The sequence below is a fragment of the Dermacentor andersoni genome, chromosome 4 (assembly GCF_023375885.2).
Source record: "Dermacentor andersoni chromosome 4, qqDerAnde1_hic_scaffold, whole genome shotgun sequence".
NCBI lineage: Eukaryota > Metazoa > Arthropoda > Arachnida > Ixodida > Ixodidae > Dermacentor > Dermacentor andersoni.
This window is the reverse complement of record NC_092817.1, coordinates 149947380-149972255: the sequence shown is the minus strand read 5'-3', so window position 1 is coordinate 149972255 and position 24876 is coordinate 149947380. Positions and strand designations below refer to the sequence as shown.

Below are 24876 nucleotides of genomic sequence, written 5' to 3'. Positions count from 1 at the left end.
GGGCACACACACACACAGCACACACGAAGACACGTGGCACTGAAACACGCCTGTACGCGCTTGGCGGGGAGGCTTTGCGGCAGCTCCGAACGGGCGAAAATGTCCGCCGCTTTGAACGAAGCCCCGGCGTCCGTTGCATCCGCGCCGGCTATAGCGCGCGTCGTAGGCGAAACGTAACACTCTGTATAACCTGGAATGCAACCGAATCTGGTGCAAACTGGACTAGCTACAAAGTTTTGGATGTCCTTCTGGAAATGCCGTGCACGTTCTCGGCGTTGGCGTCCTTGTGGTACTCGCGTCGCTCCTGCGTTATTGGCGTAAAGAAAAGTGGCGAGAGCTCATGTGCTCTCGCGCACCTGTGCTATGCAATGCGACAACTGCTAGAAATGAATATTGTTTGTTCGTTTCTTACTTATTTCAAATGTACATCCGTCTTTTGGCCACTGCACCATTTGCCGGCGAGGTCGGACAGGATACCTGACAACATTGTTTGTTTTTGTCGGCAATCATTTCGGAATCAGTGGTTCGAGAGGCGCAGGCAACAGAAATCAAAGGACTCTAAGATTTATGTTCGACGAAATATAGCCAAGCTGGCACGATCTCTTATATGGGAAAGTAAGCGACTGGCTCGGGAGAAGAAATTCCGTTTTGTTTGCTTCATCAATGGGAAAGTACTTGTAAGGCGGAAAGAGGGTGACCGAGCTGTCGTAACCCGGTCTAAGAACGACCTGGCGTATATTGATTAAGGTCGACCTGACCACGGTTAAGGGGTTGCTCCACCATCATGGCGATCACACCTGCTGAGCTACAAAACCATGTGAGCTACAAAACACTACCTATTTGGGATGAGGTTTTTTTTTTTTTCTCATTTGAACGCTCAATCAGAAAATAAGTACGCGTCCACTGAAATAATTTTTAAACAGCTCTGTTTCCTGTTTTACGTCATTGTGCTGACGGAAACGTGGTACACGGATGATAATGTTTTCACCTTGACTGATACAACGTGTTTTCCTTAAATTGCCCTTGTCTACGTGGTGGTGGGAAGTCAGTCAATAAATGACACGCTTGACTGTGAGCTACTTGACGACTTTACCTTTTCAGAACCTGATTGCGAAGCATTGAACATTTTAAGAACCATAAACTTTTACCAGTTTTTATCGTCTGCTCAATGGTTGTCCTTCTAAGTGCATCAAACGTCTTGAAAAACATTTTCGCTTGCGGTAACTGCAATAAGCTTAATATAATGTGTGGTGGCGATTTCAACATTGCTTTGCTCACAAAGTGCTCAATGGCAAATCGGTTAATTGGTATAGCTATATAAAATTTCGACCTAGTTATTGTAATTAATTCACCCACCAGAACAACCACTCATTCTTCTACGCTAATCGACTTCTTTCTTACGAGCTTTGAACCTAACATGTAATATCTGGAATTAAACCATGTGTTATAAGTAGTCACCTATATGTATGGCTATTGATGAACATGTCAAAGAACAGAGACCATGCATACTCATACGGGGTATCACGTCTCGGAATCTAGATTATCTTCGTCCGGATCTATCAGTTATGCCTTGGGACGCGATTTTCGTTGCTGAGGATGTTCAGGCTTTTACATTTTTCTACAGAAATTCAACAAGGCTTATGATTTGCGTTTCCCACTTAAGCAATTCCGTCCATCTAAAAAAAATCCTCAAGCCATGGATCACGTAAGAATTGATAAACGAAATCAAGGCTAAACATAAAATCTGCGACGTCTTTTTCGCCTCTCGTGACACACAGTTGTTAAAGAGCTATGGAGCATACCGTAACTAGTTGTATAAGGAAATTCGGAATCTTAGAATTGTATATTTTAATAGCAATTTGCACAAGCAACAGACAGCCCGTTACTCGCGTGGAAGAAAGTAAATATTCGGTAGCACTAAGGCACTTAACAAACCTTTCGAGCTTAAGATCAATGGGACCTTAGTAAACGGTAAAGAACTAGCCAATATTTTTAATGATTGCTTTGTACGTATGGATCACCCCTCTATCGCAGACGCTAACACATGTCATCAGAAAGAATCATGCAAAGATACAGTGTTAGCTATTGTGTGTTTTTAATGTCAGTGCAAGGTCATACCGAATACTTTATTCGGCAGCATATTTGAGTGCGGGGTTTTCTCTATAATTTCAGGTTTGAAAAGTGGTACTGTCTGTGACTATTATAACATGTAGGTTCTTCCAATAATATTCGTTGTGGATGTTATAGTTGGCCCACTCATACACATTTTTTAATCTTTGCTTTTCCAGCTTTACTTTTCTAATACAATTACAAATCGCCAAGGTGGGGAACCATTAAAAAAGCTGATCGGTATAATCTAAACAATTAGAGACCTATATCAATCTTGCATGTGCTTTCAAGGGTTTTAGGAAAAGCTTTCCTTTCTCGCTTGTCGTTTTTTACAGATAAAGATAACATAATAACGAACGCTCAGTTATCATTCAGGCAGTACCATTACACAGAGCTTGCCCTCTTCACACAGAGAGAGTATATGCTGGAGAATAATGAATGTAAAAGTTCAATATTAAGGATTTTTATTCATTTAACTAATGTGTTTGATTCTATGAAGCACAATTTACTTTTACGCAAGCTGCTGTTCTGTGGCATGCCGGGCTTAGCGCGCAACATTATTCAGTCCTATCTGAGCAATCGTACATAGTGTGTAGCAGTTCATCACCACCTTTCTTGCGTGAAAACAATTTATTGCGGCGTACCGCACGGCAGTATTTTAGTACCATACCTTTTTCATTTGCTCATTAATGATATCACATAGGTTGATCACGATTGAAAGTTTGTAATATATGTGGACGATACAAGTGTATTCATTCCCGATAGCGATCCTGTGGCATTATTCCGCTGAGGAAATGCAATTCATCCAGAACTAGCGCTCTGGACCTCAAATAAAGGACTGATTATAAATGTGAAGAAAACTAAGGCAATCATATTCAGATCAAAGGGCAAGCAACTGCCTGCAGATTTTTCACTTTCTTCAAATCACAATCCAATATACATAGCCAGCAATTTTAAATCTATAGGTGTGGCATTCACTGAACATATATATGCTTAGGGACATGCTGACCGATTATACAATAACAAGGCTGCCACGAGAAACAGGTTGACTCTATGTAAATAGAGATGTAGTACCCATGAACATTACAATCTTGTAATATTACTCACTTTTTCTTTCTAGCGTACAATACTGGCTGTTTTGTATGGGGCGATACAACGCCAACTAATATAGCAAAGCTTGCCCATGCCCAAAACAAGATAACTGGGGGTATATCTAGTGCTCAATCGTACACTGTAGCGGCCCCTCTAATAAAGAAATGTGGTTTATTCTCTATGGAAAACGTTTACGATTATTGCCTCAGTAAAACATTACAAGAAGAACGGCGTCACTGTTCTTATCTAACTTGCCTTGCGAAACTTAGATTGCAGACACACATGTATGATACAGTGTTGTGATATGAGTGTTGTAATGTGCCACTATGTCGTACTGATTACAGAGAGCAGATGCTCAAAAGTAATATTCCAAAACTGTTCAATTAGTTTCATTATCGTGATATTGTGTTAGAATATGTAACCGCACCACAACCTAAGCGTGTTTGTTAGTTCATTCTCTTGTGTCGTTTGTTCCTTATATAATCGTTTATTTATACAGTTGAGCATGACTCACAACCTGCACTTCATTTCAACATTGTAGCATTCGTTTGCGTGCAAGTCAGCATGCAAATTATTTTCTTTCTACTTCTTCATACCATTATAATGCCTGTGTAGTTAAATAAAATGTTTGTGCATGCATTATTCTTTGTTATTATTCTTTCGCTTGTTGTAAAACGTTGCTGCTTAAACGTACGGGGGTGAGAACACGTCAAGCTGCCTCACAGGCAGCTTTCTTTCGTTTCACCGCTCCATGTACATTGATACATGAATAAACTGATTGATTGATTGAATCCACTATTCCAGGTCACGGACCTGTATTATGTATAATCTGTACTAGCCTCATAAAGTCGATATTAATCGTGTGTGTGTGTAGAATTCGTATGGAAATCAATATGATAATAGCACGCGGCGCCCTTTTCAGGGATTCTGCATCAGATCTACATCGTTTATTTAGTAGTCGTACATAGTGGGACATGCCCATTCAGGAGTATTCGCCAATAACGCAGTGGTACATTCTGACAGACAGTGTCAAAGAAGATACAGTAAATCAAAGAATCTGTTAAATATACATTACCATTCTACTAATCGATCGATGTGCTTCAAATATGCATGCCTGTGAGCCGAGATTACATGTGCAGGTTTTATGTAGGTACTTATTTTCTCGAACAGAACGTGGCCAGCATACGTGGCCAGCATACGTGGCCAGCTACGTGGCCAGTCATATATGACGTTTACATGTAAGCCATTTCGTGGGCACCTTCCACATAAGCTGTGTATACACATCCAAAAACATATTCGGCAAGACAGCCTCCACGATGTGGAAAGTCTGGTAGGGTTCTCAGAGAAGGCCTCACTTGAAGATGGGACGCGCCGCTCTTGCTGTGGCGGTGGTTGTTGTTGCCTCAAAACACGGCTCGTACTTGATGTCGCTGCACCACTCGCTCTGGGGCCAAACGCCGCCGTCTTCTAGACGTCGGAGGATAGCAGATATTTAACGCACCTAAAGCTAAGTACGCGAGGGTTCTGGCATAACGCCCCAATCAAAACGTGGCCCCCGCGGCCGGGATCGAAACCGCGACCCTAGAGCTGAGCAGCAGAACGGCATAGCCATTGGGCTATCGCGGCAGGGAGGTTGTATCTAAGCGGCAAGCTTGGCAGCTTGCCGCCAAGATATAAGCTCCCTTCCGCGATTAAGTTTAACGTACTCACTTCTTGCATCTATCCTTTATTTTACGTATTTTTAGCTGATGTTCATGTTCATATTACTATTACCATGTATGCAAGGCTGACTAACTTAATGTACACTAATTTCTTGTTCTTGTTCTTCAGTGAAGTGGCGCAACCCACTCTGGGTCATCGGCCTTGAATCGGGCGGTGAGAAAACCGTTATTACTCTTCTTAGCAAAATTATCTGAAATGAAATAAGTGTTTTGTAAATGCGAATTAAAATGTCTACTGTTACAGATATGAATTTCATTTAATTATCGGTTTCTTTCTCATCCTAGATTATCCATTTATATTCTTTTCTTTTCTAAATCGTTTTACCACCAGGTTCGTGGCCTACCCCCACAGCGGAGAGAAAGAGAGAGAGATACAAATGAGAGAAAGGCGGGGAGGTTGACTACAGTTAAAGCCTCCAGTTTGCTACCCCACTGTGGCGCAAACCCCCACAGTGGATTTGCGCCATTGATCAAAGCATCATCATTAACATCACTTGGGAGGCTATTCAGCTTACGAGGAGGATAGCTTGGAGCGTGAAAACAATTTTATCGTATAGGATAGGACAGGAATAACTATTAAAATGCCGGCAACCGACGGTTTGATCGTAGTTTCTTACGGTACTGTACAGACCTAATACGGCTGAAACAAGCGTTCCCGGTTAATTGGTAATTACTCTTATTCATTCGCCTTTTCATATCTTCTTCGCTTTCTGCTTTTTGTTTACTGTTTGCCTTTCCCCAACGTTCAGTTAGCAGGCTATAACATAGCAGTTCAGGCCGACCTCTCCGCTTTTCTCGCGACTCGTAAGGTGCAAGCGCGATAAACCATTTCGCCTGTGCGCAACCCTGCAAATTGGAGGTCTGTTGGTGTATAAAAGTTAATGCAATTGATATTAACGTTACCTTTAGAACAGTATACAACCAGCCTCGTTATGCTAATGGCTATACCGCGTACTGCCAAGCAAGGGGTCGTGGGTTCGTTTCCCGACCTGCAGCGCGTCCGCGTTCGGACGGGGACTGAAGGAACAAAAGGCTCGCTTCCTGGGCTCTGGGTGCTCATTCGCTGCCGAACAGTGAAACGGTAATATTGTCACGTAGTAGTGACGGTGAAGAAAGCAGCAAAACTACGAGTGAAGAAACTAGAGTTTTATTGGGCGAACTTGTGCCTTCAAAAGCAGGCTACACTCAAACAACAACGATAGCGGCGAACATAGTCGGCGATCGTCGTAAATCTCATCAGCGGGTCAAGCGCGTTAGCTTTTATACATGAGACATCGAAGGTTCCAGAGTAATCGCTGGTGTCGCGTGTCTTCCAGAGAGTTCTACACAATTCGCGCCGCACATGCAATCAGATTACACAAGCATGGGTGACAACAGATAGCACCAAGAACCGTCGATAACATTCGAGAAACTTCCGACAAGTGGGCGCGTCCCGGGCTGAGCGATATCATTCTTTTTAGACGGCGAAAAGCGGTCACCCGAAATAGATATACAAGTGTACGTGTCAATATGTAGCCTTCCCTTACGGCGTCTATCGGAGCCCGCCTTGCAACTTCAGGACGTCAAAATTCGTCAGTAAAAGTGGGCCTGACTTGATACATATTGACAATACATTCCATATGTAAATGTGTATTGCGTTAGTTTTCTTCGCCTTTTTATTACGTGTTCGCTGAGGCCGTATTGGGCGAAACTGGCCGCTTTCTGGTAAACTCACCCTGTCGCACATACAAAAAGAAGGCATGCAGATCCAACGCACATTTTGAATATATGTGAAGCGAAACTTTCAGGAAGCAGTTAACAAATTCCATAAATTTGGTCATTGCGTTCCTTCGTCTTTCGCATGAAGAAAACAAAAACAGGCTCGCGCATGTGTTCTCGTTCAGTCATGCCGCAAAACGTGACAAATCTTCTATTGTCTTACAAGATTATCTTATAATTGCGTACTACTTCTCATTTTAGATGCACCGGTCGCTTCTTGGCCGATCGCCCGTTGCGGCTATTTGCCATTGTATGAAAATAATATCCAACACGCGGACACGCTTCTTGGTCATTGTGGGTGCCATAATATGACAATATATAATATGACAGTTCCGTTGTCGGAACTGCTAGAGCACCTCCCAAGCGCTGTATATAGTGAGACAAAATGCGTGAGGCGTCGTCGGCTTCCCCCTGCGGTCTCTACAAGACATACGCTCTGCACGCGGTGCGCCATTATTTATTGCAATAGTAAATTTCATCGCTGCGGCTCTGCGAAAGGGGGAGAGCTCGAGTCCTACAATCCCGAAGGCACCGACTGTCACGTGGTCTCGCAGCAGCCTGCTGCCTAGCAACGGTTGCGTTGGCAACAACATTCTGTGGACCAGAGCATGGGACCTGGTGCACAGGGGCGACCTCGCAGCTATACCGACCAGGCGCCGCGCTTAGTCCTTGGACAACATACGGCGGCTTTTCTTGGCGCTGGCGCGCTGGCGGGCGTGGCGTCGGTGTGCCAGGAGGGACCCGTAGTAGGAGAGCATGTTAAGGGAGAGAGTGACGGCCAGCGCGTAGAACAGGCCACGCGACATGCCTTCGTTCTCGTAGACGACGCAGGCGCCACTCCTGCCGCACGACCGGTGCCACGACACGCACGTCTGGTCCACGATGCCGCCGAAGATCACTGGTGCCGGGATGGACCCTGTCGGGGGAACGCGAGGCCGGTTAATACGCCGACTGCCGCCATTGGAATCTGAACCTGGCAACGTTTAACGTTAGAACGTTATCTAGTGAGGCGAGTCTAGCAGTGTTATTGGAGGAATGAGAGGGTAGTAAATGGGATATAATAGGGCTCAGTGAGGTTAGGAGGACAAAAGAAGCATATACAGTGCTAAAAAGCGGGCACGTCCTGTGCAACCGGGGCTTAGCGGAGAGACGAGAATTAGGAGTCGGATTCCTGATTAATAGCTGGTAACATACAGGAATTCTATAGCATTAACGAGATGGTGGCAGGTCTTGTTGTGACGCCTAATAAGAGGTACAAATTGAAGGTCGTACAGCTTTACGCCCTGTAGGAGTTGAGGAGGACTTCGGGATGAAAACTTGGGAGGTTGATTTACATTATTTACAGTGAGACTCAATTAACAGTCTTAAAGTCATTACGGGCCGGCAGCAACTCGGACGCTGCGGCCCGTGGCAAGAAGCTCGAAAGAGATGAATCAAGGAATGCTCTAGCAATGCTCTCCTGCTGCTCCCGACCTGCGTCTTTTAAGCGCTTCGGTGTCACGTTCGGCCAATGGGAGAGCCCGCTCAGGTGACGCCATTTTCGGCCAATCGGCGAGCCCGCTCGGGTGTCGTCATTTTCGGCCAATGGTAGGCGCCCGTGCGATGGAGTCACACCCGGCGAAGAGAGTCGCTCCTTGGTCCCCCTACGGTCTTGCCTTGCTGACTTGCAATGCGCTGTCACCATAGAGGGTAGGGGGCAACGCCGCCCGGTTGTCACGGCGCATTACAGCCGTCTTGCTTCTGGACCCACGTTACCTGGAACAGTGCCAGGCTCTCTCTTCGCTTTCGGGAAGAGCCAAGCAGTGAATAGCTACACCGGCTGCACACGAAGTGGGGTCCGCCAACTTGTTTGCTCGTGCCGCGCCTAGGGAATGTGGCATCCGTGCTTCTTCGCTCCTCAATTAACTGTGGTGCGATTCGATGAGGTCTGGGGAACTCGAAGTAGGCTCAAGAAACGGTCCCGTATCTAACAGCCCCTACATCCAGTCATGATGACCAGGAAGTCGAAAGCTTCTATGAAGACGTGGAATCGGCGATGGGTAAAGTCAAAACAAAATACACTATACTGATGGGCGACTTCAATGCCAAGGTAGGCAAGAAGCAAGCTGGAGACAAGTCAGTCGAGGAATATGGCATAGGCTCTAGGAATAGCAGGGGAGAATTATTGGAACAGAATAATATGAGGATAATGAATACCTTCTTCCGCAAGCGGGATAGCCGTAAGTGGACGTGGAGGAGCCCGAATGGCGAGACAAGAAATGAAATATACTTCATACTCTGCGCTAACCCTGGCATCATACAAGATGTGGACGTGCTCGGCAAGGTGCGCTGCAGTGACCATAGGATGGTAAGAACTCGAATTAGCCTAGACTTGAGGAGGCAACGGAAGAAACTGGTACATCAGAAGCTAATCAATGAGTTAGCGGTAAGAGGGAAAATAGAGGAATTCCGGATCAAGCTGCAGAACAGGTATTCGGCTTTAACTCAGGAAGAAGACCTTAGTGTTGAAGCAATGAACGACAATCTTATGGGCATCATTAAGGAGTGTGCAATAGAAGTCGGTGGTAACTCCGTTAGACAGGATACCAGTAAGCTATCGCAGGAGACGAAAGATCTGATCAAGAAACGCCAATGTGTGAAAGCCTCTAACCCTACAGCTAGAATAGAACTGGCAGAACTTTCGAAGTTAATCAACAAGCGTAAGACAGCTGACATAAGGAACTATAATATGGATAGAATTGAACATGCTCTCAGGAATGGAGGAAGCCTAAAAGAAGTGAAGCAGAAACTAGGAATTGGCAAGAATCAGACGTATGCGTTAAGAGACAAAGCCGGCAATATCATTACTAATATGGTTGAGATAGTTCAAGTGGCTGAGGAGTTCTATAGAGATTTATACTGTACCAGTGGCACCCACGACGATAATGGAAGAGAGAATAGTCTAGAGGAATTCGAAATCCCACAGGTAACACCGGAAGAAGTAAAGAAAGCCTTGGGAACTATGCAAAGGGGGAAGGCAGCAGGGGAGGATCAGGTAACAGCAGATTTGTTGAAGGATGGTGGGCAGATTGTTCTAGAGAAACTGGCCACCCTGTATACGCAATGCCTCATGACTTCGAGCGTACCGGAATCTTGGAAAAACGCTAACATAATCCTAATCCATAAGAAAGGGGACGCCAAAGTCTTGAAAAATTATAGACCGATCAGTTTACTGTCGGTTGCCTACAAAGTATTTACTAAGGTAATTGCAAATAGAATCAGGAACTCAGGAACACCTTAGACTTCTGTCAACCAAAGGACCAGGCAGGATTCCGTAAAGGCTACTCAACAATGCCTCCATGACCTCAGCAGTGATGGAGGCATTACGGAATCAGGGTGTAGACGAGCCATATGTAAAAATACTGAAACATATCTATAGCGGCTCCACAGCCACCGTAGTCCTCCATAAGGAAAGCAACAAAATCCCAATAAAGAAAGGCATCAGGCAGGGAGATACGATCTCTCCAACGCTATTCACAGCGTGTTTACAGGAGGTATTCAGACACCTGGAGTGGGAAGAATTGGGGATAAGAGTTAATGGAGAATACCTTAGTAACTTGCGATTCGCTGATGATATTGCCTTGCTTAGTAACTCAGGGGACCAATTGCAATGCATGCTCACTGACCTGGAGAGGAGAAGCAGAAGGGTGGGTCTAAACATTAATCTGCAGAAAACTAAAGTAATGTTTAACAGTCTCGGAAGAGAACAGCAGTTTACGATAGGCAGCGAGGCACTGGAAGTGGTACTTAGGGCAGGTAGTGACCGTGGATCCGGATCATGAGACTGAAATAATCAGAAGAAGAAGAATGGGCTGGGTGCGTTTGGCAAGCAGACCATGAACAGCAGGTTGCCATTATCCCTCTAGAGAAAAGTATATAACAGCTGTGTCTTACCAGTACTCACGTAACGGGGCGGAAACATGGAGGCTTACGAAAAGGGTTCTACTTAAATTGAGGACGACGCAACGGGCTATGGAAAGATGAATTATAGGTGTAACGTTAAGGGATAAGAAAAGAGCAGATTGGGTGAGGCAACAAACGCGAGTTAATGACATCATAGTTGAAATCAAGAAAAAGAAATGGGCATGGGCAGGACACGTAATGAGGAGGGAAGATAACCGATGGTCATTAAGGGTTACGACTGGATTCAAAGGGAAGGGAATTAATTTAATTTAATTATGGGGTTTTACGTGCCAAAACCACTTTCTGATTATGAGGCACGCCGTAGTGGAGGACTCCGGAAATTTCGACCACCTGGGGTTCTTTAACGTGCACCTAAATCTAAGTACACGGGTGTTTTCGCATTTCGCTCCCATCGAAATGCGGCCGCCGTGGCCGGGATTCGATCCCGCGACCTCGTGCTCAGCAGCCCAACACCATAGCCACTGAGCAACCACGGCGGGTAAAGGGAAGGGAAGCGTAGCGGGGTGCGGCAGAAGGTTAGGTGGACGGACGAGATTAAGAAGTTTGCAGCGACAACATGGCCACAATTAGTACATGACCGGGGTAGTTGGAGAAGTATGGGAGAGGCCTTTGCCCTGCAGTGGGCGTAACCAGGCTGATGATGATGATGATGATGATGACGACGATGATGTGCGCGCTCGGCTTCGCCGATCTCGTGCAGTGCAGCCAAGGGACGGATCGTGTATGTACGTAGGCTAGTCAGGACAAAGTACCTGTTTCGCAGAGAGGAGTAAGAAGGCGGGACATTATGCGTCGCTGGTCCTTCCGGAATGTGCATCTTATTATGCGGCAATGCGTACAAAAGTGTGCGTGCCAATGGTCTACCGGCCACTCTTATAATGCGCTTGTTGTAGACCAGCTTTTACTCAGAAGCTACCCACTTTCAGTGTATTCAGTGTACTTAGCGTACACTTAGCGTACTTAGCGTACTTAGCGTACTTAGTGTACTTAGTGTAGTGTACTTAGTAGTGTAGTGTACGTAGTGTACTTAGTGTAATTAGCGTACTTAGCGTACACTGAATTAAGTCTGGGCCATGATTTTTCTTCGTCGAACGCTTCAATATCTACCGCCGCAGCTTGACTGATCAGGTACGCCATTTATGGTAGTTCAATTTCGGAGCTTGCACCGGCAGTGACACGCAGCAACCACGTGTGGTTCATATACCTACGCCTGCGCTTAAAGCCTATTTGATTTTAGTACGGAGTTCCGGTCACGTCAACAGGCAAGAAAGAAGAACAAGACAGACAACGGGCGCGTTAAGTTAAGGCGCTCGAGCGCGCTCTAGCCAGCAGAGTGCGCTCCTTTAAATTTAACGGCTAAAAAGCAACTTCCGGTGCGTGTTTGCGGAGCGCGCTCTACGCGCCCCATCCTGGAAACGGTGCGCGAGAGCGCGCGCCTGCTACGGCTTCCGGAAAGGTGACGTTTTCCTACTCTTTCCACTGATGCAAGTCTGTTCTCCTTGCCCACTCGTTCCTCCCGCCGCCGCGCAGCCGGGCGTCTGAAGCTGCTCTCAGGCGAGATCGGAACGTGTTGGCGCGGTTTGAGCTTGGCGCGAACGTTGAGCGTGCATCGCATACGTAAGACGCTGCTGCTGCCTCCGTCGCCGCGCGTCAGGTTCTTCTACCACTTCATCGTCTAACAAGAACTGCAGGAGTACGGTCGGCGGGGCCATTTTCGAAAAGCGCGCGAAGTGCGATAGCGGATGCGGAAGCAACATAACATTCGCCAGACGGCGCGTTCGTGCACCCTAAAACAGTCGGCGAAAATGGCCGTTAAGCTAAGCTCCGAAAGCGTTGCACTCGAGCACACTCGAGCGTGCTCCTTTGGAGTTCGGAGCGCGCTAACTTAACGCGCCCAATGTTTCTCCATGAACGTCGGCCTCACCCTGGTATCTACATTGAAATGCCAAATTCTTCAATTTCACGTGTCTTTTTGTGCAATCCTCAAAAATGTTTTCCCGGTATTTACAGGTCACTACGCTGGTCAATTAAGATAATTGCAGCGACAAGTCAACGACAGAAGGTGGCCAGAATAAGTGCTTGCACAGCTCCGGTCGTACTCACCCACGAGGCGTCCGATGATCTGCCTTACGCCGAGCGCCAGCGACCGCTGGGCGGGCTTCACACACCTGTGTACGGTAATGCAAAGAATGCATTATCCGTAAGCGCAACTTGGCAGCTCTACTATTCCGTACGTAATTGGCATGAAGCCAGCAAGAATTTTTTTTTGCACTAGTTTCCAGGTCGCACACTAAAATAAACGCACGAAGGGCTGTTAAGCTTGGAAGCTGCAGAAGTGCCATGCAGAAATGACCGTCCGTAAGCACGCGCAGATTTCATACTCGTTTAGCTGAACAGAGTTCAAACCATATATTTCAGGACCTGAAGGCGGATGTTGGCTGCAGGCAGACGTTATCTTGCTGGAATCGCCCGCACATGTGCGATACACATGGATTTAGTCTGGCTCACTCGCATATCCACAGTGATTCCATTCGACTCACCCAGACATTCAGATGTTTATGCGCACATTGACGGGAAAGAGATTTTCAATCGAAAGAGAATTAAATGCCATAGCCATGGCTCTCTTAATGAGCTCGACGTCACACCTTGTTCGCACTGCGGGAAGCATTTACCAATGCATGCATGCATGGAAGACCTCATTTCATGGTTTTATGACCGGATAACGCAGGCGAAGTTCTGGTCGCCTGTATGCTCAAGTGTAAATCAGCCGTCACTTTCCTGTGTGTTTTCTTTTCATCAGGAAAGCAAGGTGACGTACGTTCGTTGCGTGGACGCGCGTCGCAGTGCCTGTGACATTTTTCAGACGCAATGAAAAATTATCCAAGTTCCTGCACGCGATGTTTTTTCCTTGAGCTGCAAACCTTTTCGTCGAAGTTGTGTGTTTTCCTCTAGACTTCGCGCCGCTCTCCAATCTGGTGTGGACGCGTAGGTAAAGAAGGCTTCGCTTTAAAATGCAGACTCCGAAAGCGATATTGACGCAGCCCGAATGCTTCGCTGCACAACCACTGTTGCGCTGCAGGAGCACTGATGCGCAATGACCAGTAGAAGGTTCCATTAGGTAGGCGCACAGTTTATAGATTAGGCAGAATCGATTTTGGTCACGCTAGGCTTAGGTTCAATTAGAGTGCGTCTGTTCGAGGATACGCCTGCGCACCTGATGGACGCCGCGGTTGACGGAGCCGCATTCAGGAAGGATGCGCTGAGCGCGAGGAAGACGCCTGCCAGGAACGGGAAGAGCAGACCGCACGCAGTCGGGCAGCGCGAACGGGTTGCCTGCACGGCCTCCAGGAGAAGCTGGTCGGCGCTGACGCCCGGCACTTCGCTGAGCGTGCTGTTGATGCACGTGCAGCCGCTGTACATCTGCAAGCGAACAAGAAGCGCGCGCTGATTCGCTAGAAGGAGAATAGACACTAGTCCAATAGCGTAGATAGAGACAGCGCGTCTTCTGCGGTGTCAAGGAGAGGACGGCAACCACTCCCGCAAAAAGATCATTAACCTGGTGTAGATGGTTCACGTATTTCTTTAATTATTTATTTGGTGGTTTAATATGCCCTCAATGTCAATACACCTTGCCGAACGGAGTGATCTATAATAGTGGAACAAGGCATGGCACTGGAGCCAACGCTTCGACAAGTGGGCTTGCTGTCGCCAAGGCAGCGCGCTGCTGTGAAGGAGACAACGTTGTCTACAGTGACATTCCTCTTTCAACAAATGATCATTTCAAACCTCCGTCTTTGTGTTAACAATAGTCTTACTTGTACAAAAGGAAGTGATTACACAGGATGCTTGATGCTTCTACGAGTACGGCCGGCAGTGTGGTAATCAGATAAAAATTGCAGCAGATCCAAGGTGCCCTGTTGGAATTCATGCAGAAGCGAAGCTCGCGAGGCAGTGTTTACGTGCACCTTCTAATCTCGCTCAAGGATGCCCCGAACGAGAACCTCTGCAGTGCAATGCACCTTTCAACGCAACCAGCGTTATATGCACTGGGAGCGGGATGAGTTTGTACCGGTGGCGCCTTCATGCGGCGGCGCCGCGAATGCAAGGGCATGTGACGGCCGGGCCGGACCAACACCGCCTAGGAATTGTTGGCCGGACTCGGCAGGCGCTGTCGCCACCTACGATAATTTGATACGTTCAGTCGTCTCTATCTGTTTCGCGTTGCCGAAATACCAAGCAAACGCAGTTCTGATATATAATTTATTTTTGGGTGCACGTTCAGAAACGCACAAGGCTACATGTTATGGCTCATAAGCACGGCAGTCACTCTGGCAATATCTGTTGTCTTCTGACAAATACCTCATCGTTGTATGATCAACGAGGAAATCGTATCAGTCTTCGCGCACCACTTCGGTGGCAGCGAAATCCTTTTAGCTGAACATCTCCCATGGAAAGCCCTGAAAGAGCACAAACGCGATGTTGAAGGTCATATTTGGCGATAACGCGCCTTTTCAGACTCGTAAAAAAAACGCACAACTTTGACGCCGACCCTCATCTGCAAGAAAAATCGCATTACTGAACGTCACCGTGTAGGTGTGATGTTGTTGTCTTACTTGCAGTGACCCAAGATGGCGTCAAAAAAGTTTCATTGATGAGCGGCAGGTGCCGATGATCTCCCGGGGCTCATACCCAGCGGCCGCATGATACACACCCAATGGTATCATATCAGAAGAAGCCAACAAACCAGCAGCAAGGACAACACAGGAAAAATTACTTGTACTTACTAACTGAAATAAAGAAATTATAAATTAATGGAATTGAAAGTGGATGAAAAAGCAACTTACCGAAGGTGAGGAACGATCCCACGTCTTCGCATTAGGCGTGCGATGCTCTACCAATTGAGCTATCGCGGCGCCGTCTTCCCATTCACTTTCTGGAGTATTTATGTGTTACCTCTAGAACTAACCCTGGGAGTGTTAGCCAGCACCACCACTCACAAACCTTGGCGGCGGATGTGGAACATCCATCTGCTGCCTGTTCCTGCTTGGAACATCCTTTTGCTCCATTTCTGCCTCCGGCAGAAAGGATGTGTTGCGACATTGTGTTGCTGGCTAAAAAGCAAAGTGATATGCAACGTCCGGCTGATATTTGGGGAAAGGAAGATTAGAGTTCAGGTCTGAAATTTAGCGTTAAAGATCGGGTGGTATGATATTAAATGAAAACAGTGAACAGACAGTGACAATATTGGGCCATGAAATACCTCGCGTATAAGAATATTAATACCTTGGTATATGGATAAACGAAGACAATAGATATATGAAAACACGGTAAAATACAATACCAGTAAAGGGGAAGAGAAATGCTGCCATAATGAAATACAGAGTGCTATGGGGAAACAGTGGGTAGGAGGTGCTCCAGGGTATGTGGAAATGAAGAAGCATGTGCTTGCTGCGGCAAAGCTAGGGAAACGATGGAGCATGTTTTATTAGAATGCGAAGAATGTAAAAATACTGAAAGATATCTATAGCGGCTCCACAGCCACCGTCGTCCTCCATAAAGAAAGCAACAAAATCCAAATGCGTCAGGCAGGGAGATACGGTCTCTCCAATGCTGTTCACGGCGTGTTTACAGGAGGTATTCAGAGACCTGGATTGGGAAGAATTGGGGATAAGAGTAAATGGAGAATACCTTAGTAACTTGCGCTTCGCTGATGATATTGCCTTGCTTAGTAACTCAGGGGACCAACTGCAATGCATGCTCACTGATCTGGAGAGGCAGAGCAGAAGGGTGGGACTAAAAATGAATCTGCAGAAAACTAAAGTAATGTTTAACAGTCTCGGAAGGGAACAGCAGTTTACGATAGGTAGCGAGGCACTGGAAGTGGTAAGAGAATACATCTACTTAGGACAGGTAGTGACTGCTGATCCAGATCATGAGAGTGAAATAATCAGAAGAATAAGAATGGGCTGGGGTGCGTTTGGCAGGCATTCGCAGATCATGAACAGCAGGTTGCCATTATCCCTCAAGAGAAAAGTGTATAACAGCTGTGTCTTACCAGTACTCACGTACGGGGCAGAAACCTGGAGGCTTACGAAAAGGGTTCTACTTAAATTGAGGACGACGCAACGAGCTATGGAAAGAAAAATGATAGGTGTAACGTTAAGGGATAAGAAAAGAGCAGATTGGGTGAGGGAACAAACGCGCGTTAATGACATCTTAATTGAAATCAAGAAAAAGAAATGGGCATGGGCAGGACATGTAATGAGGAGGGAAGATAACCGATGGTCATTAAGGGTTACGGACTGGATTCCGAGGGAAGGGAAGCGTAGCAGGGGGCGACAGAAAGTTAGGTGGGCAGATGAGATTAGGAAGTTTGGAGGGTCAACATGGCCACAATTAGTACATGACCGGGGTAGTTGGAGAAGTATGGGAGAGGCCTTTGCCCTGCAGTGGGCGTAATCAGGCTGATGATGATGATGATTCAGAGACCTGGATTGGGAAGAATTGGGGATAAGAGTTGATGGAGAATACCTTAGTAACTTGCGATTCGCTGATGACATTGCCTTGCTTAGTAACTCAGGAGACCAATTGCAATGCATGCTCACTGACCTGGAGAGGCAAAGCCGAAAGGTGGGTCTAAAAATTAATGTGCAGAAAACTAAAGTAATGTTTAACAGTCTCGGAAGAGAACAGCAGTTTATGATAGGTAGCGAGGCACTGGAAGTGGTAAGGGAATATATCTACTTAGGGCAGGTAGTGACCGCGGATGCGGATCATGAGACTGAAATAATCAGAAGAATAAGAATGGGCTGGGGTGCATTTGGCAGGCATTCTCAGATCATGCAGCAGGTTGCCATTATCCCTGAAGCGAAAAGCGTACAACAGCTGTGTTTTACCAGTACTCACCTACAGGGCAGAAACCTGGAGGCTTACGAAAAGAGTTCTACTTAAATTGAGGACGACGCAACCAGATATGGGAAGAAGAATGATGGTTGTAACGTTAAGGGATAAGAAAAGAGCCGATTGGGTGAGGGAACAAACGCGAGTTAATGACATCTTAGTTGAAATCAAGAAAAAGAAATGGGCATGGGCAGGACATGTAATGCGGAGGGAAGATAACCGATGGTCATTAAGGGTTACGGACTGGATTCCAAGGGAAGGGAAGCGTGGCAGGGGGTGGCAGAAAGTTAGGTGGGCAGATGAGATTAAGCAGTTTGCAGCGACAACATGGCCACAATTAGCACATGACCGGGGTAGTTAGAGAAATATGGTAGAGGCCTTTGCCCTGCAGAGGGCGTAGCCAGGATGATGATGGTGATATCTACTCAGCGGTCGGTTTAGGCATCTCTGGCCTCCTTGAAGCCCTTGGGTTCAGTGATAGCAGGGGTAAAGTAAACATGTCCGTGGTAGAGATTAGTTAGAGGCGATCGGAAGATTGGTGGAAGCAAAGTAGGGAAACGGCAAACAGTGGAGGTGTACAATAACAAAGTTCGCAATAGGTGTTCAGAAAGTTTGGCTATGGGAATTTGTCGTGTTCTCTTTTTTTCTTCTCTCTCTTCTTTAACATAGGTAGGCCATTAGGCAATATAATAACAGGAGCTTGGTGGCGAAACCCACCACCCCGTTCAAAAGGGGACGCTTATAGCATCCATCCACCCATCCACCCATCCACCCATCCGAGTATGACCTATTCGGCGAGACAGCAGCAGCGGGCAGCAGTCAGCAAGAGTGGCGCAGGGGTTTGCAAAGAAAGCTTCGCTTTAAAAGAAAGAAGAAACAGTGTTCTCGTCCACTTCATGCTTCTTTGTCCGTGCTTCCAGCCTGTTGGACATAGTCGCAAGCTCGATCTCTGTGGTTGTACTCGTGCCTGACAGCGGGCTCCGCTGGAGGTGAAGCCTGCTCACCTTGAGATTCTTCACTTGGAGCTCCCTGTGGCAGCCCGCCAGGCAAGGAGACAGGTAGACCACGTGGTCAGCGCCGCAGATCGGGTTCAGCAAGCCGGACGTGCAGTTGCAGTCGGCGTTGCACTGGAAGTTGAACTTCGAGGTCCCCCTGCAAACATGCGAGTCACTTCAGGCGCAAGTCTACGCAGTCGTCACCCGTCGTGCTGGCTTAGCGGCTGTGGCGTTGCCCTGATAAGCACGAGAACGCGGCATCAAATCCCGGCCGCGGCGTCCGCATTTCCATGGGGACGAAAGGCGAAAGCGCCCTTGTCCCGTGCATTGAGCGCATGTTAAAGAACCCCAGGTGGTCAAAACTAAGCCGGAGCCCCTCATTATGGGGTTCCTCATAATTAGATCGTGGTATTGGCATTCGAAACCCCGGAATATAATTTAATTCATTGGAGTCTTATTTCTCGACATCATTGCAGATATGGTAATAACTTTACCTGTAAAGTATAAACCCCATGCAAGCAATCTCGCACGCGACAGCGACAAGCGACGCAATGGAGATGGCTGGCGCATTCGCTCGTCGCCTACAAGTCGTACACCATGCGGGCGACGACTTTGAGCAACGTCTTCCGGATGTTGCCGGTATGAAGGCAGCAAATAAGCGTTGAAACTGGCGTGACACGTGCTTTAATAATCTTTAATAATTTAAGTTAGCGGGTTTGACAGTAAAGAGCAGCATAAAAATTTCTGAAGGTTTTGCAATCGGTTCTTATTCTTACAGGTATGAAAATTTAGTCGTTTGCTTATTCCGTGCGACAATCGGTGGTACTTGACTGACGTACACCCGTGAACAAAAGTATGCGGACCAGGGATTGCACGATAAAACATTTTCTCCTGTGTCTGTGAATACAACTTGAAAGTAAAGATGGCGGTCCAAACTTGGCATTACCTATTGCACTCGTCAGTTTCCGTTTATGCGTTTTCATTACAAAGAAATAATATTTTTTCGGCGACCCTGTGGTCCGTATACTTTTGCTCACGGGTGCACGTCCGGTTCCGGCTTCCCGTTATTGTCTAGTCGCCCATATCACTTCCGGGCGACGAGCGACCAATGCTAAATTTCCAGAACCGAGCGATCGAGCGACAAGAACGAGCGATCTGTCGCTTAGTGCCGTCGCTCGTTGCCGTCGTCCACAAGATCGCTCTCATGGCGTTTGGGCTTAAGTGACGCCCACTGGTAATAAGCTATAACAGCTGGGATAGCTACGGCTGTCCAAGGCGTTGCCAACCTCAGCAACCAACCCCTGGCAAAGCGATGGGTTGGTTGCTTGCTAAACGTCTGGCGATGGCTAAACGCCATTCTTACAACCTTACTATATACGCTCTTAGAAAAATTTACACCCTTTGGGGCTTTTCTTGTCCCACAACGATAATCGTCATCTGTCTTACCCGCGTTTCCTTTCTTTAACGCGGCGAGCCCGGTACTTCCCAGTCACGAATGGCATGCGCGTTATCAGTGTGGCGCAGCATTCTCGACAGCAAAATAGCGAGCGCCGAGTTTTCAAGAAAGGAAACGCAAGCAAGGCAGATGTCGATTATCGTTGTGGGACAAATCAATGCCTCCTTTACTAGATGCCTGCCGCGTGAACCGAGAAGCTGGTCCCTGCCCCTCTCCTCTTTACTCTTCCCCACCCGGGTTTATCCGGGTCGGCTGCGAGCGCTAGCTGCGGTGGCCGCTGCAAACCTAAATCACGTAGCCCTGCCTCCGAGATTTTCGCGGCGTCTGTTGAGATCCCGGAGGCAGGACTGCGAGCGCTAGCTGCGGTGGCCGCTGCAAACCTAAATCACGTAGCCCTGCCTCCGAGATTTTCGCGGCGTCTGTTGAGATCCCGGAGGCAGGACTGCGAGCGCTAGCTGCGGTGGCCGCTGCAAACCTAAATCACGTAGCCCTGCCTCCGAGATTTTCGCGGCGTCTGTTGAGATCCCGGAGGCAGGACCCACGGTCTCTCGTCAAGCCATTGGTCGAGCGCGCGCCAGCCTAGTAATCGTCACTTCCTCCGCAACAGGAAGTGGGTCGGCTGCGAGCGCCGTCTCTACGCGACTACTCTGAACTACAGGAACCTCCGCTCCAATGGGAAGACTAGCGACGCGGCAGGCATCTAGTAAAGGAGTCATTGGACAAATATACGCCCCAAAGGGTGCAACCGTTTTAAGAGTGTATAGTGTTCAGATTCCCTGCTCAATGTGCACAGGCTATATTGCTCCCGAAAGAGCGACTGCGCTGGTGATCTTTCCACCCGCTATTGTAGGAATTATTGGTGAGTGCCAGGGACGAATGTCACCCGCATGACCGGCACAGCGACGCAGCAAAACTCACTCCACTCGTCTCCATGCAAATGCCTCGGGTGGAATTGAAGTTCGTTGGAGTCTTTAAGTATAATGCGCAAGTTAGTTTTATTTACTCTGTAGGGTAACTAACAGTTGCGTCATGGCCAGACTTGTAGGTAACGAATTACATGTAATTAGTTACTTGTGCTGAACGACATTCTTTTGTAATTTTGTAATTTAACGATTACTTTGTTTACTCGGTAACGCTCGCTGAATCCAATTTACGTTCTTGAGTAACAAGTTAAATTGTTCACTAAACAAGCTACAACAGGCGACGCAGCTTTGAGCACTTAAATTTTGTGGCAACTATAGTGTCCAAAGGGATTAAAGCACGTACCTGGCTTACCTCCTTCCCACAATCAGTATCCAACAGCTATGCGTCGATCACCTCAATATGCAGGCTTGCATATTTGCACACCTCTCTTAAAAGTTCAACCTGTCAGCTTCTATCGTATAATTTCTCTATCTCTCCTTTTGTCTCTCGCTCTCTTGCAAGCGCCTTTAGGCGCCCTTCCTAGACGGTGGTAAGAGCAGCTTCCTAATTATTATTCTTCACTTAATGCAGTCTATTGAGCTCTCTGACATAGACAGAAGTTCTTTGCCGTTAAACGCATATGTTTCTATCTGTCTGATATATACGTGATTTGTATATAGCTATACTTTTGCCATTGTAATACACGAGCCGTTTATTTAGGGCTGAATAATATGCAGCTATATATTTAAAAAAAACATTACACGTTTGGCCACACTTTCAAGAAACCTAAACGCTTGCTGCCTTCCGTTACCGTTCGTGGTTTAAGCCTAAATTACTGATGAGTGAAGAGCGCCAGGGAGAGGTCCACCAGATGTGTGCCTATAAACATAAACGGTGCCTTTATGGCTCGACAGCGATGGTCACTTCCTGTGTTAATGCCAGGGAATCACCTATGGACGATTTCTCAGTTTATCACTGGCCCTGCAGAAGCGCCTTCCTCTAGTCCCAGCAACAACAATGAAGCTCAGAACTTCATAGATGTCGCAAACCAGAGCGTCGTGGCATGCAGTAACCACAATCTAGTGCGCAATGTGTTAGTTACAACACAGTCCTTCTTTCCAGCGCGTATGTCGAGAGATCTTTCAGTGTCGCTGCAGATGGCTTCACAAGAAAACTAGCGAAAATGACCAAAGAACATTTTGAAAAGCAATTGATAGCTAAGATAAACAATTAAAAAATACGAACACATTGAAAGAGCCCGGTCAGCTCGTTCTAGCTACTTTATTTGTGCAGTGTTAGTAAATGTAGGGGAGTAAAGTACCGTTAAAGTAAGATTACTTTTTACTAATTGTTCAGTTACCTTCGTGGCGCAATAATTGGTAACTGCAATCAACCACATGTTTGAAAAAAGTCATTGTAATTGTAATCGGTTACATTTTTCTGTAACGTATACAAGCCTGGCATACTTAAATCTTAGCTGAAGTGCGACGTTTTCCGTAGCAATTAAAAAGGGCATGACGCAGAATTTCTGGGAAAAGTACTGCGATATTACAGAATCATGTCCTGACAAAAAAAATCAGTAGCCAATAATTTTGGAGAGTTTTCGGGAAAACAATAATATATGAGTAAACGGGGCCTTTATGCTCACACCCAAGGCAAGCGCTGCGTACGAAAACCGAAAGCGCTTTAGGAAGGCTGGGCCGCAACAACGGTATTTCTACTAATTCGCGCCTTAGTGCGCATTAGAACGTTTTGGGCTGTAGCGCCTTGTCAAGGAACTTTACAACAGAGTCGCAAAACCACATCGTTCCCCTGCTCCAGCAGTTATCGGCCATTCATATTGTCTCCTTCGCCACTATTCAGTGCGCCACGCACGACGGTGTAACGTAAACAAGGCAGAGACCCAGAAACACTTGGCGTTATTGAGTCGTTCATTCCGAGATGCAGCAAACCACGTCACAATATCTGGCGTCCTAATCCCAACGTCATCGCCGGCTCCCTCTGAGTAAGGGTAGTGAGTCTAGAACGACATGACAGTCTAGAATGACGGGAAGCACCGAATCATTTGCTGCGTCCTGAAATACGTCGCGGTTTCAATGTGTTGAACATCGCCTATTACGACCCCGGCGTGACTACGACGGCGACGGATAACCTCGGCGGCAAATCGAACACCACGGCGCATTAACAGCTACGCGCTCGCTATAATAGGTGGTGCACGTCTAAAACGTGGTGGCCATGACGTGTTTCTGGCTCTGAAAGTCGCTTCCAGTGCATGCAACCAGCAAAAGCATCGCCTTTGAGATTAGCTTCTCTTACGAGGAGGCAGCCGTCGCTGGGGTGTGAACACCACCTATTGCAAAAAAATGAGAAACCAGCCGGCGCGCGCGAATCTCGGAGGCCATGCTATATTCCGGCAAGTTTCCGCAGTGCACGTCCAACGATCTTCCTGCACACACGTGTCGAACAGACGCGTGGATTTCGGTCGCTCCTCAACGTGGCCGGTCGTGTGTGCGCTCTTGTGGACTCACACTTCGCCGATGTATCCATCCGGCGTGGCGTAAATGTTCTGCGGGCAGTTGAACGTGAAGATGAGCACTCCCAACCACGACAAGCAGCAGTTGTACATGCAGAGCCGCATGATGCCCCCGTAGTCCAGGTTCCAGCGGCTGACCAGCGCACCGCCGATGACTGCACCGAAGCCGCCACCGACGAGCACGATGGGCCCTGTGCGAAAGTTTTGCTCCAGTTGGCTTGTAGCTCGAGTAAGATTGACTCACTCATTTTCCGGAGCCAAATGATCGACGCCGTATAGTCGACGGCACCGAATTCCTTGCGACCGTGTTACAGTTTGTCAAGCACAGTACACTGTAAAATAATTTACACCCTTAAAAGTTAAAAAAGGGTGTAAATGTGTCTATAACTCACACCCTTAGCGTGTCCGTTACACAATTAATACCCCAAGGGTGTGAGTTATTGACACATTTACACCCTTTTTCACTTTTAAGTGTGTAAACTATTTTACAGTGTATAAGATAACGTGGGTCTGCTTGTATGTTATTTCTATTACTTGCGCTAAGTGTACTTCACACTGACAAGGAATGCGCGACAAAGGAATTGAACGAGAAGGGAACTGGACGCTTACTTTATTTTCGACAATACATGTCTTTGTGTCGGGCGACTAAGACAGAAAGCTAAAAATGAGGTAAGAGGTAAGTACATGAGGGAGAAAGAGATAGACACATCGCTTATGCGCCATGTATACACTGTAGCACTACGTGCCCACACACGACGACAGAAAAGAAGGGCCCACGGCGTTTTCTGTCGCCGTGTGTGTGTGTGCCCTTTGCGCTACAGTATACATGATGCCATTCCGACTAACCCATCAGCCTATTCTATTTAAGCTGACGCACAAACACAAAAACTTTGAGCACTTTCACGTTCGCTTTATACTCATTTTTCTCTTTCCGTCTTAGCGCCGTACAAACGTACATTCTCACTTTCACGTTCGCTTTGTACTCATTTTTCTCTTTCCGTCTTAGCGTCAGTCTTAGGTCGCGTCACTGAGGTCGCTAAGACGGAAACGTCTTAGCGACCTCAGTGAAAGAAAGTTGGCTCGCATAGATGGAAGTGGTTTGCGGCCACTTGCCTTTTAGAAGTATAATGGCAAAGAGTCGAACATTCTCATTCTTGGACGGCAGTGCGCAAACATGGCGAAGACTATATTTCACTGCTTCAACGAATCGAGAGAATGCGTATGACACGCACTGTGCTTCAGTGAACGTTTCTGAACACATGAATCACAGTGAGAGAGCACACCCGGGAAGTAGCCAATCACCCACTGCGTATACAAAAGTCTTCGTGATCAGTACTTAGAAAATTGGTTCGGCAGTGCTCATCGCTTTCACGATAGCACACACCACGAGGCGAAAGATGTGATTCGTGGAACACGGATTAAACTGCTGTTTTGTCCTCGGCTTTC

The 24876-nt window shown here is 47.1% G+C and overlaps 2 protein-coding genes across 2 annotated transcripts in view; one reads left to right on the top strand and one right to left on the bottom strand.

Moving 5' to 3' along the window:
* LOC126537753 (uncharacterized) overlaps positions 1 to 12754 on the top strand; it is a 60639-nt gene extending 47885 nt beyond the window's left edge. The window contains exon 9 of the mRNA XM_072287943.1: positions 12654 to 12754. Within this exon, the coding sequence (XP_072144044.1) occupies positions 12654 to 12674 (21 nt within the window). The 3' untranslated portion in view covers positions 12675 to 12754. The remainder of the gene's footprint in view (positions 1 to 12653) is intronic.
* Positions 6081 to 24876, bottom strand: part of LOC126537918 (solute carrier organic anion transporter family member 4C1-like) — a 47582-nt gene continuing 28786 nt past the window's right edge. The window contains exons 5-9 of the mRNA XM_050185031.3: positions 23426 to 23621; positions 18548 to 18695; positions 13858 to 14063; positions 12747 to 12811; positions 6081 to 7596 (exon numbers count right to left, since the gene is read on the bottom strand). Coding sequence (XP_050040988.2) covers positions 7343 to 7596; positions 12747 to 12811; positions 13858 to 14063; positions 18548 to 18695; positions 23426 to 23621 — 869 coding nt within the window. The 3' untranslated portion in view covers positions 6081 to 7342. The remainder of the gene's footprint in view (positions 7597 to 12746; positions 12812 to 13857; positions 14064 to 18547; positions 18696 to 23425; positions 23622 to 24876) is intronic.